This window comes from Nematocida homosporus, assembly GCF_024244095.1.
Source record: "Nematocida homosporus strain JUm1504 chromosome Unknown 4359, whole genome shotgun sequence".
NCBI lineage: Eukaryota > Fungi > Microsporidia > Nematocida > Nematocida homosporus.
Window position 1 is genome coordinate 1 of NW_026250634.1, and position 18803 is coordinate 18803.

An 18803-nucleotide genomic window follows, 5' to 3' on the forward strand; every position below is an offset into this window, starting at 1 on the left:
TCTAGCAGCCCCGCAAAGATTCGTGTTACAGGCCTTACTGAATACCTTCAACCCAATTCTTTTGATAAGGATGAAAAGCTCTTAGACACTTCATTGCCGGTGTCCGATGACATTTTAGTATTTCCATTACCATGAGTTGGATATGGTTCATTAGCCAATGCCTACTCTATTAAAGACATTTATTGAGACGAGTATCGATGTGATTTGTTAAATAAATATGGTTGTGTGAGAGGATGACGTCATATTGAATTGTAGCGTAGATATGTAAAACTAAATTAGTCGAATCAGATTGACTCTATTAAAGTTGCGAGGCGTAATTAGCTGGTAAATCATTAGGTTGATCTTATGGGAGCTAAGTAGTGGTCGTAGGAGGGCATTGGGTTGGTATGGGTTATGATAACAATATTAAGAATCGACGGCAATCTGGTACTAGCTTTTACTTGCTGGAGCCAGGAACTATACTAACCCAATGCTGGCAAATAGACTTGAGTAAAGAGATGTACGTGTGGTTAGTATTGATTTGGGTTAGGCATAGATCAAGATGAATTATTGCTAAACATCGATCCGAACAACATATTGCTAAGCATTGGGTTAGTATTGGGTAGTGCAAATCAAGGCTTCTTGTCAACGAGTATACTAAATCTGTTTATATCATAGAATATGATAAGAGATAAGAATTGGACAATAAAAGGAGAGTTTATTACTTTAAAGCACTTTCAGATAAGAAAGGAAGAGAGCGAAAGACCTGAAAGTATCTATCTCTCTTTTGGGTTGATAGCCACTTTCAAAACATTCGCAAAATAGTGCGAACTCGAGTTAGTATAGTATGTCCGTGTATATTTTAAACTAGTAGTTGTTAGATTTTCAAATAAAGCATCGTTATTGTATTCTGTCTCGCCAGCCTCGGAATCCGCAATCCCGGGCCAGAAAGTGAGGAGCTTCGCTTTCTGCAAATAGTTTTGAACTTTCAAGTTCGGCGAGTTGCAAGATTGGCGGGCAACATTAAGTTGTATTAAGTTTAGATTGGGTTAAATTGTGTTAAGTTGATATGGATACTATCTAAATAGTAACTAAATGGTAACTAGATAGCAACTAGATAGCAAATAAATACTATCTGAATACCAACTAAATACCAACTAGATACTAATTCAATTGGGTTGGTTGGTTGGGGAAGTGTATTGGTGTTGGGGAAGTGGCCAACGGGACTATAAACCTTGTCAAACATCGCATGACATCAACTGAGTTGGTGGCTTTATATAGTAGATAGCTAATAAAAATATGGAGATTAACAACAAGACTAAGTGTGGCCAAGCGATAGGTGAGGGAAGTAAGAAAAAGAATGAGGAGACTAAAGAGTCGGATTGCTTGGAAGAGCTCGGTAGAAGCAATCGCATGCTAGGTAGATGGAAGAAGGACTTGGTGGCTCAATTACGTAATACTTTGACTTTTCGTGAAGATAAGCGGGGATTTCAAAAGAAAGAGATGTACTTTAAATTGAACCCGGTTTGGAAGAAGGCTGGTAGTAGAACTAAGTTGCGGTACTTACAAGAGTCTTTGGGTCGACAAGCACAAGTTAGAGTGGAAGTCCTAGGCGGGCGGTTGGAAGCTTTGCGGCGTTGGGTAGTAGATAGGGAGAGACGACAAGGAGGATCTTTGGGGTGGCGGAATGAAGTTCTGCCGCGATTGTTAGGGATCTTTAAAAGAGAGATGGTCAGTGGGAATGAATGGAGTTTACCGGGCGTAGAGGGATTTGCAAGTATGTATGCCTGGGGGATGGAGATTGTGCATGATTTAGGTCGGGGTGAAATGAGTTGGAGTAAGTTGGTTTTAGCTTTGAAACAAGAATTCCCAGAGAGTGTACTGGCTAGTGGACTATCGGAAGACCGGGAAGTACCTGAAGTCTTCTTGGGTTTATGTGAGTGCTTGGACTGGCCAGTGGAAGTGAAAGGTTTAGTCTTGGCTGAGTCGGACGGGAATAGAATAGAGAAGAATACAGAAGTATTACAAGTAGGAAAAAGATTACGAAGTGCTCGGATTAGTAGTAATAATAAGGTAGGTAGTAGTAATAAGATGAGTAATAGCACTCGTAAGTTAGTACTGAGTAATATTCAGGTAGATAGTAAGCGTATGATGAATTCCCGGCCAATTTATATTACATTAGCTATTAATGGCCAACAAGTAACTGGCCGACATAGTACTGGAGCCGATGTGAGTATTATTGACTGGGGATTGTTCTACCAACTAGCTGCTCATTTACCGCATCTGAAGTTGAAACAGCACAATTACTTAATTCGCGACTCAGCCGGCACAATTCTGCCTTCAATGTACTACTTGGAGGCCCAATTGACTTATGGCAGTACATACATTGGCAAGCACAAGTTGTTTCTTTTAGATACACACAATCCCGTGCCAACCGTTATTGGACTGTCTATCATTCAGGCCTGCGAGCGATTAGTTAAGTTAAGCTGAGTTATGATCGAGATAGACAAAATAGAGATAAAGACAGAAAGATAGTTCTATTAAATAGATGTTCTAGAAACTTATTGGATTAGTATTATATTGTGTTAGGATTATGTTAATGAGATAGTAGATTGTTGTTAGTATTATGTTAATGAGATATGAGGTTGGTATTAGTAGAGTAGTATTATGTTAATGAGATATGGTGTTAGTAGAGTAGTATTATGTTAATAAGATATGAGATTGGTGTGATACTAAACATAATAAGAACACAATACTAACTTAACCTAATACTAACTTAAGTTAAGTTAAACGGACTAAAATGATAAGAAGAGATTATTAGGGGTTACCGTGCTATCTAGCACACGTAGCCAAAGAAGGTTTATTTGTCGGCAGTAGGATCAGCCGTAGGTATGGCAGTTGTTTCAGTCGGTGTATCCAAAATAGTTTCTTTGGCCTTACGGGCAATAGCTTCTTTCATAGCATCCATCGTGATGTACTGAATCTTGCCATTAACGGCCTTTTCAATCGCCACTAAATCCTTAAGATCTCTTTCACCAGAAATGAACGTAACGGAAACACCGGCTCGATTAAACCGACCTGTCCGACCTATTCGATGGATGTAAGTTTCAATATCTGGAGATCCAGTCATAGTCCGGGGTACATCATAATTAATGGCTAAATTAAGTTGCGGAACATCAATACCACGACTAAGTACATTAGTTGTAATCAGAACTTTAATGGATCCATCTTTAAACTCAGCAATAGCCTTATCTCGTTGTTCCACACTTAATTGCCCATGAAGAACAGTTGAATCAAAACCATCTTCACCAAGATCACGACAAATCTCTTCCGCCCGATCTCGTTTAGCCGTAAAAACAATCACCTGCCCCGATGAGACCATCCCAAAAAGTTCCAATAAAGTACTAGTCTTCTTACTCTCAGTCGTCTCAATATAAAACTGGGTGATATTATCTGGCTTAACATTAGCCCGTTCTGAATAGAAAGTCTTAATCCCATTACGACAGTGCTTGTTAATAATACTCTTCATATGCTCACTAAATGTAGCACTAAAGAGAACTAGTTGCTTCTGAGGAATACGATTAAGCATCATCGTAATAACTTGACCAGTCTCATCAGCTAACATAGCATCAGCTTCATCAAGAATAACCATCTTGATCTTTTTAGGATCAATATGACGTAATACGACTGATTTAGTTGAACCGGGTGAACCAACAATAATTTGTCCTTCTACCTTAGTACTACTATCTATCTGACCTGCAACGGCTAAAAATGAAGTAAACTGAACAATAGGCTTAAAAGTCTCTAATACGGCATAGATCTGCCTACTTAAATCTCGAGTTGGAGCAACAATCACTACTTGTGAACTCTTATCACTTAAGTCTAATTTGTTTAAAGCTCCAACAATAAAAGCAATTGTCTTCCCAGATCCACTATGGCTTTGGAAAGCTACATCTTTACCAGTTGCTATCTCTGGGATTGATTTGGCCTGAATAGAACTAGGAGTTTTAAATCCTTGGGCTCTTAAAGCTTTAATAATCACTTCAGAAATACTTATCTCTTCAAAAGTAGATTTAGATAACAATTCACTACTTAATAAAGACTTCTTGTACTCTTCTAAAGACTCGTTTTCCTTTTTAGATATCTCCATTTGCTTTAACATTTCAATGGCAGCTTGAACATCAGGAGAGATTTCTTCTTCTTCCTTTTCTTTCTTTTGATTAGTTGGTTCTTGATTGACCAAATCGGACTTTATATTAGAAGTTGACGTATCCATGTACAATAAAAAGACAAAATTTACTTATTCAGAGATACGGATTGAGTTAGATTTAGATTTAGATTGTATTGAGTTGAGTTAGGTTAAGTGGGGTTGAGTTGGTGTTGTATTGTATTGAGTTAGGTTAAGTTGGGTTGATACTGATGTGATTGGTAATGTGATTAGTAATGATACTGGTACTGTAGTTAGTAATGATATTATTGGTAATGATATTATTGGTAGTGTAGCTCGTAATGATATTATTGATAATGTGATTAGTAACTCAAACTAACTCAATTGATAATGTGATTAGTAACTCAAACTAACTCAATTGATAATGTGATTAGTAACTAAATACCAACTAAATACTAACTCAAACTAACTCTATTGATGATTAGGTGGAGGTGGTGATGGCTAAGTACTTGGTGCCTAAACGAGTAACCTTTTGCTCATTAACTAGGAGATCTAAAATACGTAGGACGTCGCTGGAACTTAAGGGAATGGAAGAAATACCGGCTCTTGTTATGAAGTCATGGACATCTTGACATTCTGGTAAAGTTTTGAATGGGGGAAGATGTGTACTGGTGGCAAAACTAGCAATCCATTCTAGAGCTACGGTTTTGATGGCATCAACAAATCCTAAATCTAACTCGCCATCTGGTGTAAACCAAGGACCGTCACCTAACTCTACTGATGGTACTGAGTCATAAAGCATATATACTTTGCGGTTTTGCTTGATTGATTTGACTGCCTTGATAAGTAAACGTTGTTCTAAACTGCGTAGTATTTTAGTAATCAGATTTTGATGTAGTCCACTTTTTGTTTTGATATCTTTAATCCAAATTCCATCACTGCCCGATTCTTTAACCAGTAAATAAAGAATCTTCTCTTCACCAGTAGCAAACTTATGCTCTTCTTGATTATGACGGTAGAATATTCCACTTTTAGTTCGAAAAATATCAACTTGTCCTTCTTTGGAAAGTCGGTTAAGTTCGGCCACAATTGAAGATAAAGAAAGAGAAGGGAAAGCCTTTTCGATATCTTGGGTAGAAACGCCTTCTTTAGAGTTAGCGATAAAGGCTAGAATTGACGTCATAGAAATTTTTTAATGGTTCGGGCTATTATTCCCTATGTCTTTGAATTTAAGGCCTATACTAAGGCCCGTTGGGTTGGCCAAACACTACTAGAGACCATGGCTAATGAGTTCAAGCGCCGATCTCTTAAATATTTTGATCTCGCCATCAGAATCGGTGCGATCAGAGTGAATGGCGCTAAAGTTGATATAAATTACCGTTTAAAACATAACGATTTAATCACTAACTTAGTGCATAGGCATGAACCACCTATTCCTGATGGTAATTTAGTAGTGGTTCATGAGAATAAAGATTTACTGGTTGTTGATAAGCCAGCGGGTGTGCCTTGCCATCCCAATAGTGCTTATGCCAAGAACAGCTTAACTGAAATAGTCCGGGAACAAATGGGCTTAGAGTTTATTAGTGCTATTAATCGCCTGGACAGACAGACTTCTGGTTTAGTTATTCTGGCTAAATCAGAACGGGCTGCCGCCGAGTACCACCAAACACTTATGGAAGGAGTAGTAGCTAAATGGTACGTCTGCCGAGTGAGTGGTGAATTCCCAGAAGGACCTGTCATTGTTGATTTACCCTTAGTTATTTCTCGTGAAGACTGTCTAACCACTATCTATACTCAAAACGAACAATGGATAGGTCGAACTAGTCGAACTGCCTTCTGGCGACTGGCCAAAGAAGGTCAAGAATCAGTCCTTCTCTGCCGTCCTGTCACCGGACGTACTCACCAAATTCGTGTCCATCTCCAAGCCCTTGGCTACCCCATTGCCAATGACCAGATTTACTCCCAAGGATACATCCCACCCCAAGCCATTCATAGCCTATTACAACCACAACCAACTCAACCTAATCCCACCTCAACACCACCAACACCAACACCATCTCAACCTAAACCAATCCATATTACACCTGAACTTTACTTCGCCCTCGGACAACAATACGGCATTGCTTTTACTCGTACTCGGGCTTACTCCCTCTTCAATTCAGATGACTGCCGCATAGACGAGTTCTTAGATAATAATGATCTTCTGGAGCAATGCACAGCTACTACACCTGAACTATTCATTCTTGAAGCATGCATGCACTGCCGGCATTTAGCCGCTACCCAAACTCTTCCTCGCTTTTCCATCCTTTATTTACACGCTATGCAGTACACTATTAAGGACCAAACATGGACTACCAACCCGCCAAAATGGACAAACATTTCCTTAGATGCTTTTGAAAAGGCCAAAGAACATTTATTAATCGCTATCTCATCTTAAAGATATCATAACAACCCACTAAAACTCCCAAGATGGGCAATTTTTTTATGGGTCCTTTACAACGAATTGTCAATCTGCCTAAAGAAGCCTTCAATTGGCTAGGCTGGGGTGTTAAAACTCCGATTTACATGGATTTACAAGCAACCACACCAACCGATCCCCGCGTTGTAGCTAAGATGCTTCCTTATTTCAATCAGAAATTTGGAAATCCACACAGTCGCACCCATGAAGTCGGTTGGGCTGCTGAAAAGGCCGTAGAAGAAGCCCGGAGTAAGATAGCCAAGCTAATCAATGCAGATCCACAAGAAATCATATTTACTAGTGGTGCCACCGAAAGTAACAATCTAGCTATTAAAGGAGTTGCTCGTTTCTACAAGCAACAAGTAGAAGGTACACCGCATATTATTACAACGCAAATAGAGCATAAATGTGTAATTGATACGTGCCGAGATCTAGAAATGGAAGGTTTTGAAGTGACTTATCTACCGGTTGATAAGGACGGCCAAGTAAGTCCAGAAGATCTTAAGCAAGCTATTAAGAAAGAAACAATTCTGGCCAGTATTATGGCTGTTAATAATGAAGTAGGTACAATTGCGCCCTTAAAGGAAATAGGTCAAATCTGCCGTGAGAATAATGTATTCTTCCATACTGATGCTGCTCAGGCCGTAGGTAAGATTCCTCTTGATGTGCGAGATATGAATATTTCACTGATGAGTATTTCTGGACATAAGATATACGGTCCTATGGGTAGTGGTGCTTTATTCGTCTCCCGGAAGGCTCCACGGCCTAAGCTACAGCCATTATTCAGTGGTGGAGGCCAGGAAAGAGGTATGCGTAGTGGGACTTTAGCTACACCATTGATTGTTGGTTTAGGAGAGGCTTGTGATATTGCTCGAGTGCAAATGGCCCAAGATAAAGATAAGATAGAGCGATTATCAGCTCGTTTATTTGGTGGCTTGCAGAAGAACATTCCGGGAATTAGAAGGAATGGAGGTCGGAATGTCTTTCCGGGTTGTGTGAACATTTCGTTTCCGTATGTTGAAGGTGAGTCCTTGTTGATGGCTTTGCCTGATATTGCTTTAAGTAGTGGTAGTGCCTGTACATCGGCCTCTTTAGAACCATCTTATGTACTGAAGGCTTTGGGTGTATCTGAGGATTTGGCCCACTCTTCCTTACGGTTTGGAATAGGCCGGTTTACTACGGAGAAAGAGGTGGACTATGTGGTTAAGAAGGTTTCTGATAAGGTCAAGAAGTTACAAGAACTATCACCATTATTTGAGATGGCCGAAGAAGGAATTGACTTGAACTCGATTGAATGGGCCGAGCACTAGATGAGTATTTGATTACGATTTATTGCCGTGAGTTAAGATGGTTTGATGAGATAGGTTGAGGTAGGTTTGGTGGAGTGAACAATAAATTGAGTCAAGTTAGATTAGATTATGTTAGTATGGTGTAGTATAGTGTGGTGTAGTGTAGTGCCTAATCCCAACTCAATCCCAACTCAATCCTAACTAATACCTACTCTATTAAGGACATTCCTTGAGATATGTGTGGGTACTATTTATTAGATAAATAAGAGTGTAAGTGAGGATGACGTCATATCGAAATGTAGCGTGGATCTGCCAAAACAAACTGGCTAAAGTGTCCGGGCTATATTAAAGTTACGTGTTGGTATTGTGTTGGATTTAGTTGAGTTGCTATTGGTTTGAGTTGCTATTGGTTTGGGGTAGTGGTCGTATGGCGGTATTGCAGTTAGGTTGGGATGAGATGGAATGGGATGGGTTGAGATTGATGTGGTAGTTGATATGAGATGGGATAGGATAGGGTTGAGTTAAGAGGAGAAATTGGTTTGAATTGGGTTAGTATTGGATTGTTGAGAGAGAGCAGGATATAGATAGATTGGCGGTGCTTGTTGGGGATAGTGGGTTTATTGGTTGTGGGTGGGCTGATTAGTTGGCAATCAATATAAAATTGGTTGCGGGGTAGCTGGGTGGCCTAGGTCCAGATATAGTTTGGTAGCAGAGCTTTTGGCTGCCACTTAGGTTGTGGAGGATGAGTGTGATTTCTGGGATGGTGATGAAGCGGGCTTTCATCTCGTCTAGGTATTGGTCTAAGCCTTCAATGAGAGTGCGGACGGTTGTGCTGTTTACAACTATTCGGTCGATAACAATTTTGATAATGCTTGGGTAGATGATGGTGATGAAGCGAACGATAGATAGGACTAGAGTGGGTAGTGTCTCGGGGAAAAGATAGTAAAGAGATATTTTGATGCTAGTGAGACCGTGGTAATTTGCAATGGGTAGGTTGGTGGGTGTAATGGATAGGATGTAGTCAAGCATGTGATTCAGATAGGCCGCTGTATTATTTGGTGCGCCGGCCGTGTAGTGGCTAATTTCTTTGAAGCAGAACAGGGAGTTGAGATGGATGTGGGAGAGAGGAGGTGCTAGAGGTAGGAATGTATTAATGAGCTGTGGGGCGGGGAAGTTCCTATTGGCCCAAATGGAGAGGTTGGCGAATTCTAATAAGTTGTAGGTAATTGTGTAGGGCGGGTATATGGTACTAGGGATGGAATGCTCATGAAAATCACAGAGCAGGGCAATCATTGAGTTGATGGTTGGGCGGGGTAGTTGTAATAAATGTCGTATAATAGAAGAAACAATAGTGATATTGGGGTTGTTGTTGTATTTTAAAGTGGTAAGAATGCTGTAGGGATCGCTGTTAATAGTGGGATCGCCGATGCAGATTCTGAGCGTTGTTGCTATAGAGATGGACTTGATGAATGAATCTATAAACTGGTCGGTGGTTCGGAAAAGATATATACATGTAAAGTCACACCTGTTCATCTGTAACAACGCGCTAATCTTTCTCGGCGAACCTTCTACAGACGTAAGTCCATCCAAAATCAGAAGGGTCGTTGGGGACTTGGCATAGATTAAATTGAAGCATTGGATGGATAGATGGAGGGTACTGTAAGTCATATACACAGAGCGGGAGGGAGTGGCCCCAATAGTAACTTGGAAGTATGTGATGTTCTCCAGCAATGTATTTATGTCCTGTTTGATTGACTCTGAGGCGGATAGCTTAGTAGAATGGGGGACTTGTTCGTTCTGTTCTAATGGACTGCACAGGTCTGGCTGACTAGAAGATGCCGGCTCGTCAATTTTGCTCAATTGGGTGAAACTCCTAGCATCCACACACAAACAGATGAGACCGTTAATGCGGCTCATTAGATAGGCAAGAAACAGATCGGCTTGCGGACCTCCATCCCATAAAATTCCCAGTACGGTTAGCTTACTTTCCACAGGGGTTGAGTCAAAAAGAGTGGTTTGGACAACTTTTGGCCTTAGTTTATGCTCTATTGCGTCGTTGTAGAAATAAACCAGGTTTAGTGTGATAGAAAATGCCCCTTTGAACGTGCATATCAAATGAGCTATTTCAATAGCTAGAAAGGTCCGAAAATAAAGTGTTATGGTGAGCCCAACACTAGGTATACGTGGTGGTTTAATTGAGGTAAGAGCCAGGTGAAAGTTAATCAAGCAACAATCAACTGCCATATTGGCTAACCACCCGAGCTTGGGAGTATCATCGTTGAGAACAATACTATCGGCCTTAATTACTCGTAGACAAGCGAGAAGCAAGCTATAATCTTTGGTTCCTCGATTAAGCGCGATCTCATAGACCTGAAAAGTAGGCACTACAATTGATGATACTACTTGGGTTAGTAGCAGGGTCTTTTCAGTAAGGTTCCTCTCAGTGCAAGCATTCCAATTGAACAGTACTATGTATGTCTGGATGTCAACATCGTACATTGTGGGATCAACAATGTTTCTGGTTATACAATGACTTGCTATATAAGCCTCCTTTTTACTCTTCTCTTTCTGACTGGTGGGACACCGAAGTAATAAACTCTGAATCAGTCTTCTAATACTCTTTCGCGTAGAGATATCATCGAAGTCAACAGCGCCAATATAACGTTGCATAAAGTTATAGTTTACTGGTCCCACCGATCTATCCTCAATTCTATCATCTAATGCCAGATGTTTTGAATAATCAGCTAGTGTTCCCATAGCCCAACCAAACAACCCAGCCGATATCATCCCAACCCTTTGAACTATATTTATCTGCATTCTTAGATATAGTACAAAAATTCAAAATATAAGATACTACTTGAATTAAAATCTCTACCCAATCCTCTCCACCCATTCAGCACATCCACATTACACCCCACCTACTTCCTGCCTACTCCCCATTAACCTAATCCAATCCAATCTAATCCAACCCAAGTCAGGATAACATAACATAACCCAATGAAGTCAGGATAACGTAACCCAACCCAACATAACCCAACTCAATTCAACTCAACCCAACATAACCCCACACAACCCAACCCAACTTAACATAACATTAACCTAGTACTGTTTATTATACGGATTTCTTCAATTTAGAGACTGGCTTCTGAGGTGTCTTGTTCATGAAGAGACCGAATGCAGTCTTTTCAATACCAAGACAAAGAAGAAGATCAATTCCAATAACCAGTAGAAGTCTTGTCTTTAAAACCGAGGGAATAGAAACAAGTTCCATCTTCTCGTTAATCTCACGCGATACCTCTAGAGTGCAACAAACTACCATAACCATAGTCAGAGCCAGAGAATTAAACAGTTTAGTATTCTCTGTAAGACTTTCACGGAAAGGTCGACCCACATAATTAACAATCAAGGTAGTGACTTGCAAAGCTGTACCCAATAGGAACATAGCAGTATTAGCTAGGGAAGGAGCAAACTTCTCCTGCAGAACAATCGGACCGTGCTGGATAATACCCAGGTAAGTAATGTAAAAGGATGAAATATGCACTAAAGTCTGCAGAATAACCGATACTACAATGTATCTACTGAATATTTTAGCAACTGGTTTTTGTTTGCTAATCTTAGGCAAAGGTTTTGATTTACCAAAAAAGGTAAAAGCAAAAGCAGATAAGATACCAGCAGCTGTCATTTGGAAATCACCATACTTAATACCCATTGTATCAAACACACTTAAAGTATAAGCTGAAAGAAGAGAATTAAGAGCTAAAACCTTATACATCTGCACTGTACTGACTAAAGCCGATCGACCACGAGATATCACATCAATTACTGATTGTAAAGATCCAGTTCTTGATGTAAATGGAGCGGCCACACTCGCATCACCAAGTTTTAGCTTAATTTCTTCATCCAGAATAAACATCGTTTGCCCAATATTACCCGGTAAGGCGATAGACTTAGCCCGGTTCTTAGTCCCCTCCAGAAGAGCAATTCCGGCATGGGCTGTTTTAAGTGCTCCTACATCGTTAGTTCCATCACCACACATAAGTGTATACTCACCTGATGCATTAAGTAGAGTAAGAATTTCTTCTTTAGCCTCGGGATTAGCCCGGGCAAAGACTGATGGCCATACTACGCGTTGTTTTTCTTCTAAACTCATCTCAGATACAGATTGTAAGAACTTGTTGATCTGTTCAGTTCCACTTAAGAAATGCTCATTGTACATGCGCAATTGCTTAGCTACACTGATAGCTGTTTTTTCATTATCACCAGTAATCATAATGACTTTATGTCCACTGGTAATCAGATGGGCAACTGTTTCTTTAGCCTTATCTTTGAGCTTAGAGTTATAAAGGGCAAACCCGGCAAAACTCATTTGTGCCTCTAAAGCCGCTCGAGTTGTCGGAATAGTTTGAAGAGGGACTTCCTTAATAGCTAAAGCTAAAACTCGGTAGCCTTTAGCAGCGAATTCTTCAAAGTCACTGTAGGTGGCAGGTACTGATGCTAAAAAGTCCTTGACTGTTTCTGGAGCACCTTTCATAACGGCATAGATTTGCTTACCATTTTGAATCAAAGCTGACATTCTTTTGAGATCACTATCAAAAGAGTACTTTTTGATTGTATGATAGGTAGCTTCCTCTACTTGAACCGAATCATCCGAAAGAACTTCGGCCTTAACAAACTCCAGTCCGCATAAGTCCATAGGATCTCCTTCAATCTTACCTTCTAATACAATAGCCGAATGACAAGTGGCCAGTACTACTTCAGCCTGAGTATCCTGAGCATGTTCCAGTCTTTCCAACTGGTAGTTCAGTTCAGTTAAGGTCCCAGTCTTATCAAAACAACAAACTGTTATCTTACCAGCAAAAGGAATCCTAAATGGTTCTAAACAATAAACACCTAGGGTTACTAGTTCTTGTAAAGAAGAGTTAACAGCAATAGTTAATTCCATAGGTAGTTCAGGTGGTACTACATTAGTTAGAATCATAATACACTCTAACATGATTTTGTAGACGGTTTTACCCAGTCCAACACTTACTCGTACGACATAAACACAAGAACAGATAGCAAATATCAACATAGCTAAGATAAAAAGATAAGCTTCGTAATTGTTCTCTCCAACTACATCTTCAGAAGCAATCATAGACTTAATAAGTTCTCCCTGTTCTGTCATAAACCCAGTTCTTAAGACACGACACTCAATTCCACGCTCATCTAGTTTCATAAGCTTAGTTCCACCATAAAGAAGGTGTTTTTTATGTCGGGCTAAAGATAAGATTTCCGGACTTTCAGAAATACTTTCCTTGGCTACAGGGGTAGCTTCACCAGAAAGCATTGATTCATTAACTACTGCATGTCCTGTAAGAATCAAAAGATCGGCTGGAATTTGGATCTTATGGGCAATAAAGATACGATCACCTGGACAAAGTTCACTACTTAAGACTTCTTCCTTTTTGTTATCTCTAATTCTTAAGATCTTTTGTGGGGCTAAATTAAGACTGCGCATTTGCCTGATATTGGAGAGGCGTTGGAAGACCATCCCTCCTTCAAAGACTATGATTGAAGCAAAGGTAAAAAGAGAGTACTTCCAGTACTCATCAAGCATCCATAAGAGAGCACAAAAGATCTGGAAGACAAAGAAAGGACTAACTGCATGTTCAGCAAACATATTCAAAAAGGTAGGTGGCTCAATCTTAAACTCATTCTTTGGTAGAATACTTCTCTCTATCAAACCAGATAACAATTTGTTAGTAATTGTTTCTTGTTGATATTCCTGTAAAGAATGATCTAAATCAATTGATAACTGTTTAAAACCCGATTGGGTAAAGTAAAAAACATCATTGTCAAATTCTAACCATTTAACTCGTTCTTTCTTATCTCCAATCACTAAAGTTTTTGAAAGGAGATAAGAAAATCCAACTTTTTGAGATCGGCCAATCCCTCTTTCTTTCTCTATACGCACCATTGTTGCCTCTTCAATTCTATCCACTCGCTTCAATTTAGCGTACTGATAGATGGTACTCCCCCAAAATGAAGATAAGAATAAGAACCCTTGAACTATCCCCCAAAAGAACATACCTATTACAGCCCCTGACGTATCATTTTCACCAAAAGTATACTTACTTCCTATATAGTAGACAAAAGGATAAAAATAGATAGGAATAACATAAGTATGGGACCAAAAAGGTCGCTTAGCAAACAATTGGAAACTCAGAGTCATATTAAAAAAAGAATTCCACAATGACCATATATGGTAATGTTGAAGTCTGCTTTTTTAGAAGTCGTCGATCTAAATATGGGTTTAATCTTCAGTCAAGTGGAGGGAAATCGGGAGTTGGTAGAACTTAGTAAAATGGTGGTTTTAGAGCTATCTAAGCCGGGTGCGATTGAAATTATTGGGGGACGAGATAGTGGTAAGTCGTGGTTGATAAGAGAACTCTTTCGGGCCAATCCACAAATGAGTCCTGTCTTAGTAGTGACTAAAGGGAAAGTCCCAGAAATACCTGGATGTGAAGTACTGACCTGTACGAGTATGGAGGGATTACTAGTGATTTTAAGTGATTTACAAATACGCAGTGTTAGAATTGGGTCCTTTTTATTGGGGATTGATACTTTAGTGACTCTAGTAGTGGCTGCTGGTGGTACCAAAAGGCTTAAGGAAGTTAATCGGGCTATCCGTGCCTTGGTTAAAACTGGAGTACGTGTGGTAGTTGTTAACAGTACAATTTATCCAGTCGTCCGTACGTCATCACTTTTCTCCAAGAGTATTCGATTGGGTTGAGTTGAGTTAGGGTGGTATTGGGGTGGGTAGAGTTAGAGTGGGTAATGAATTAGTGTAATATTAAATGTGCTATTAAGATGGTATTAGATAGAGTTCTATTAGATGTGAATTGGGTTGAGTTGATATAATAAAGTGGTTTGTTCTTGTAATGGCGTAGATGGTGTAAATGAATTTAGCCTCAACTTAACTCAACTCAACTTAACTCTACCCTAACTCAACTTAACTTAACTTAATTCAAAGTAAGTAGGATCTGATCATATAGATTAAAATAGAGAGACAAAGAATAGCGGCGGCTGACCATTTGAATCCACCACTTAGAAATGCTTTCTTGGTTAAGTACTTCTGCTTCACCTCTTCCAGTTCCTGAAGCATATCCGAACACTCTTGTACACAATTACGGCCTGTTTGGGCATAGATCCTTTCAATATCAAGTACTAACAGACGAATACTGGCTTTAACTTCCTCTATTTGGCGATGACGGAGATCTGGTCGCTGAGCAACTGTACTTCGGTCTAGTTCAGCTGTGCGCATGATTTGGGCTAAGATCTGCTGGCGACGAGCTTCAATTACTTCTAAGACTTCTTCTGGGAAGATTCCTTCATCCAAGGAAGAGACGCCAATTCGGGCAATATTAATAGAACCGACTAAACCCTCTGTTTTCATTCCTTTATCTCGTATTTTACTTACTTGGTCCTTAATTCGATCTTCACCAACTAGAGAGTGCATATCCCAGACACAATCAACACTAAAATTAATACTAGCCCGATCTCATCCTGAACCACCACTACCACCACACCACCACTCAATAAAAACACCCACCATATCTACATAGTCTTTTATTATGTCTATCATCCTAACTCATCTCACACCAACCTAACTCAACTCACACCAATTCAACCTATCTCAATCCATCCTAACTCAATCCAACCTAACTCAACTTCACACACTTATCTCACACTATTTCAAACCATCCTAACTCTATCTCACACCACACCATCTCAACTCAACATATCTCTACTTATCTCAACCCCACACCAACTCAACTCAACTCAATGTTAACACTTTACCAAAATAGGCGCTTACATGCCTTGCGAGTTCCAACTTGTTCAAACGTGAAATTCCCGGGGGTAGGAGGGATATCTATGTTTTTGTTTGGACTTAAGTAGTAGATAGTGCGTTTGGGAGTATTAATGATACGATCTGGTGTACGTGGTGTAGTTGTTTGATCTTCTTCTTGTTGTTTAAAGATAGGCAAAGTATTAATACGAGAACACAACGTAGTAGCAGGTCTTGGATTAGGAGTGGTTCGACTTCTTTTCATGGTTACTTCGATCGAATTGATTCGTTTTAAGTAAGTATGACGCCAATGAGTTCGCTTACTCTTTTTATCCATACAAAAAGAACTAAACACACATTTATTCGATCTGAGTTTGGAATAGAAGATCGGTTAGTTGCTCAATGTCAATCCAACCATTTTCCTTAGGAATTAAGGACAGAGCTAAATTAGCATCGGATGTAGTGAATTTATCACCAATAGTAGTGATCATTTTGAGGAGTTCTTCCCGAGAGATTTTGCCTGCATTGTTGCCGGCAACTTCTAGTAAGCCTTGTTTGATATCAGCACTTGCTATGTCTTGTGATGGGGTAAATTGGGTTTTTTGGGTACTAACATACGTCATAGAAGAAGAATTATTCTTATCAAGGGAATCAATTGGGGTTTCGCTCATGACTAGACTAGGAATAAGGAGAACAAATAAAATTGGACTAAAAAGTCAGACTAGACACAATAATTACCATATAAGGAAAAGTTCTGTGGATGTCGTGAATTTAAGATAAGACAAGATCGGGTTTAAGAATGTGTTTGAGGAGGTATTTTGGTGGTTGAATAAGTATATCAATATTGATCTGAGGGGGTGACTGGGTATATCAAGTCCGAATTATTTATTTGTTATGCCCAGACAAGGACGACATGGTGGTTTTTCCGGGTTGATAGGCAATCCCAAAAACCAAGGATCCTTTTCCTTAGTGCGTGAGAACTGTCATATCTTCCGGTCTCTTCAGTTAATGCCCATGAATATAAGCGACCCAAAAAGCTTGCATTGGGGCGGCCCAATCTACTATTTGTTATTGAATTTAGCCCAGGCGACGAGTTTGTTCACTTTAGTTGGATTTCTGGAGTCTTTAACGCGTTCATCGGCCCGACTAATTCTTACAACTTCTAATATCTTTGGTGTGTTGGGGACAATCTTGGCTTTTGTAGTCATGGCTTACTTTTACCAGCGCGTCTTTAAAACAAGTGCCTTGCAAGCAAGTTATGTGCTGATGTATTCGACGGTGCATGTTATGCCATGTATGTGGATTTATAATATGGTGTCGTTGCTGATTACTATTCTGTTTGCTTTATCCGGTGCTGATAGTCATTCTGGTGGTGGTATGTTCTTGGTGGTGGTAATTTGCAGTATGTTTGCAGGCTATTTGTCCCATGTTAACTTTGGTTCTATTACAGAGCCGGCTACAACTGAGCGAGATATGTTTATTAGGAACGTAGTCTTGGCTTTGGGTGGGTTGGTGGTTATTCTGGCCATGCTTTCTTTTGTCTACGGACTACCGGCACCTATCTGGGTGATTTACCAAAGCAAGCCTTGAGATCAATAAAGATGTTATAGGCCAAATTGTGACGATGTGTTTCAGCTGTTATGTTTATAAGGTTTGGGAACAGTCCAGGTATGGGAGTTTGGAAAAGCGCGAATAGGTGCTTGCGCTATGTTGGCCGGGAGTTTCTGTATGTGAAAAGGGCTCTTCTCTTGCGGCCTTTGGTTGAACCGGGCAAAGGTAAACCCTATTCGTTCGTTGGCCTTATATCGAATGTTATCTCTTTTTCGTTGCTGGTACTGCTTAGTTCGTCTATTTACAAAACAGTATTGGTGGATGGGTGGAAAGGCCGGGAGAAGTCGGGGATTTACTTGGCGATTAATGCTAGTGTAGTGCCCTTTTGGAGTGCGGTGGCATGTGGGTCGTTGGTTTACCGTGGCTTATTTGATTTTGAGTTGTTAGAAGCGGCCTATGTGATTATATATTCGGTGACAACCAGCTTTCCCATTATGTGTTTAGGGAAGCTATTAATGATATCGGTGGTTGATCCGGATTTCAGGCTGTTTTTACTGGGCGGCGTACGGGTGTTAGCAGCTTTGCTAGCAACGTGTTTTGTAGCGGTTAATGCGCAGTGTCATCTCAAAAGCAAAATACGGGAGATGGCTTCGCTTTGTCTGGCATTGTGCATTCAAGTTATCTTTGTCTGCTTTTCCGAGATGACACCCCAATCAGTGGTTACTCTAGCTAAAATTGGCTAGATCCAAGTATTGTATCAACAACAATAGCGCATTATTGGGTTAGTATTGGGTTGCTATTTCATTAATAATTCAGTACTAACTCATTAATAACTCAGTACTAACTCAATGATAATTCAGTACTAACTCAATACTAACTCAGTACTAACTCAATACTAACTTCAATCTAATTGAATATATGCTATCTCAACACAATCTAATTGAATATATGCTATCTCAACACAATCTAACTTGAGGTAATTCTAATCAAAATAATAGTACCCCAATAAATATAAAACATAATCTAAACCCAACTTGAATTCCAAAATGAAAGTTTGTATTAAGACTTTATAAACTAATTTCTCTTGAGGCTGAAATGGCAATATCAAGAATTACTAACTAAATAGAGATTTGCTTGAGTTTATTAGATAAGAAAAAGGTTGATATAGAGTTGGGTTAGGTTGTTACGTGTTTTTTGTAGAATATACTTGAGAGTAACTGTGCTGACCTAAAAAGGAAATTTCCTTATATGGTAATAATCTCCATTAAAATAACCAATTTCAGTGATTTTTACATTTTATGAGAAACACAATCACTTATCATGAAAATCAGAGTAGAATAAGCTTTACTCTAAGATTGTTATCGACTTTAAAAGTAGTTATTGGGTTGGTGCTAATTACAGAATTAGGCTGGATGCAAGTAGTTAAGGCCACGGATAGAACGATCGACGAATCAATCTGTAACGAACCAGAAACGGTAATTGTGGATGGATCTGCTCATGGATACCGAATTTACTCACCATGCAGCACAA

General features: G+C 39.6%; 13 protein-coding genes across 13 annotated transcripts; 6 read left to right on the forward strand and 7 right to left on the reverse strand.

The window, feature by feature from the left end:
* Positions 1-1278: 1278 nt before the first annotated feature.
* Positions 1279-2469, forward strand: NEHOM01_2182 (uncharacterized protein; the record flags this gene model as incomplete). The annotated part of the gene is made up of 1 exon (XM_051491060.1): positions 1279-2469. The coding sequence occupies one exon, from the start codon at positions 1279-1281 to the stop codon at positions 2467-2469; it is 1191 nt and encodes a 396-aa protein (XP_051347020.1).
* Positions 2470-2839: 370 nt separating this feature from the next.
* NEHOM01_2183 (ATP-dependent RNA helicase DDX19/DBP5) lies at positions 2840-4255 on the reverse strand (the record flags this gene model as incomplete). Its single annotated transcript, XM_051491061.1, has 1 exon — positions 2840-4255. One exon carries the CDS (start codon positions 4253-4255, stop codon positions 2840-2842), a length of 1416 nt encoding a protein of 471 aa, XP_051347021.1.
* A 373-nt stretch (positions 4256-4628) lies between these two features.
* On the reverse strand, positions 4629-5330 carry NEHOM01_2184 (DNA-directed RNA polymerase III subunit RPC6; the record flags this gene model as incomplete). Its single annotated transcript, XM_051491062.1, has 1 exon — positions 4629-5330. The coding sequence occupies one exon, from the start codon at positions 5328-5330 to the stop codon at positions 4629-4631; it is 702 nt and encodes a 233-aa protein (XP_051347022.1).
* A 12-nt stretch (positions 5331-5342) lies between these two features.
* NEHOM01_2185 (uncharacterized protein) lies at positions 5343-6584 on the forward strand (the record flags this gene model as incomplete). The annotated part of the gene is made up of 1 exon (XM_051491063.1): positions 5343-6584. The coding sequence occupies one exon, from the start codon at positions 5343-5345 to the stop codon at positions 6582-6584; it is 1242 nt and encodes a 413-aa protein (XP_051347023.1).
* A 47-nt stretch (positions 6585-6631) lies between these two features.
* On the forward strand, positions 6632-7915 carry NEHOM01_2186 (cysteine desulfurase; the record flags this gene model as incomplete). The annotated part of the gene is made up of 1 exon (XM_051491064.1): positions 6632-7915. The coding sequence occupies one exon, from the start codon at positions 6632-6634 to the stop codon at positions 7913-7915; it is 1284 nt and encodes a 427-aa protein (XP_051347024.1).
* A 618-nt stretch (positions 7916-8533) lies between these two features.
* On the reverse strand, positions 8534-10711 carry NEHOM01_2187 (uncharacterized protein; the record flags this gene model as incomplete). Its single annotated transcript, XM_051491065.1, has 1 exon — positions 8534-10711. One exon carries the CDS (start codon positions 10709-10711, stop codon positions 8534-8536), a length of 2178 nt encoding a protein of 725 aa, XP_051347025.1.
* A 295-nt stretch (positions 10712-11006) lies between these two features.
* On the reverse strand, positions 11007-14105 carry NEHOM01_2188 (manganese-transporting P-type ATPase; the record flags this gene model as incomplete). The annotated part of the gene is made up of 1 exon (XM_051491066.1): positions 11007-14105. One exon carries the CDS (start codon positions 14103-14105, stop codon positions 11007-11009), a length of 3099 nt encoding a protein of 1032 aa, XP_051347026.1.
* A 30-nt stretch (positions 14106-14135) lies between these two features.
* On the forward strand, positions 14136-14666 carry NEHOM01_2189 (uncharacterized protein; the record flags this gene model as incomplete). The annotated part of the gene is made up of 1 exon (XM_051491067.1): positions 14136-14666. One exon carries the CDS (start codon positions 14136-14138, stop codon positions 14664-14666), a length of 531 nt encoding a protein of 176 aa, XP_051347027.1.
* A 234-nt stretch (positions 14667-14900) lies between these two features.
* NEHOM01_2190 (uncharacterized protein) lies at positions 14901-15392 on the reverse strand (the record flags this gene model as incomplete). The annotated part of the gene is made up of 1 exon (XM_051491068.1): positions 14901-15392. The coding sequence occupies one exon, from the start codon at positions 15390-15392 to the stop codon at positions 14901-14903; it is 492 nt and encodes a 163-aa protein (XP_051347028.1).
* A 337-nt stretch (positions 15393-15729) lies between these two features.
* NEHOM01_2191 (uncharacterized protein) lies at positions 15730-16059 on the reverse strand (the record flags this gene model as incomplete). The annotated part of the gene is made up of 1 exon (XM_051491069.1): positions 15730-16059. One exon carries the CDS (start codon positions 16057-16059, stop codon positions 15730-15732), a length of 330 nt encoding a protein of 109 aa, XP_051347029.1.
* A 22-nt stretch (positions 16060-16081) lies between these two features.
* On the reverse strand, positions 16082-16393 carry NEHOM01_2192 (uncharacterized protein; the record flags this gene model as incomplete). The annotated part of the gene is made up of 1 exon (XM_051491070.1): positions 16082-16393. The coding sequence occupies one exon, from the start codon at positions 16391-16393 to the stop codon at positions 16082-16084; it is 312 nt and encodes a 103-aa protein (XP_051347030.1).
* Positions 16394-16616: 223 nt separating this feature from the next.
* Positions 16617-17312, forward strand: NEHOM01_2193 (uncharacterized protein; the record flags this gene model as incomplete). Its single annotated transcript, XM_051491071.1, has 1 exon — positions 16617-17312. One exon carries the CDS (start codon positions 16617-16619, stop codon positions 17310-17312), a length of 696 nt encoding a protein of 231 aa, XP_051347031.1.
* Positions 17313-17362: 50 nt separating this feature from the next.
* Positions 17363-18016, forward strand: NEHOM01_2194 (uncharacterized protein; the record flags this gene model as incomplete). The annotated part of the gene is made up of 1 exon (XM_051491072.1): positions 17363-18016. One exon carries the CDS (start codon positions 17363-17365, stop codon positions 18014-18016), a length of 654 nt encoding a protein of 217 aa, XP_051347032.1.
* Between the last annotated feature and the right edge of the window lie 787 nt (positions 18017-18803).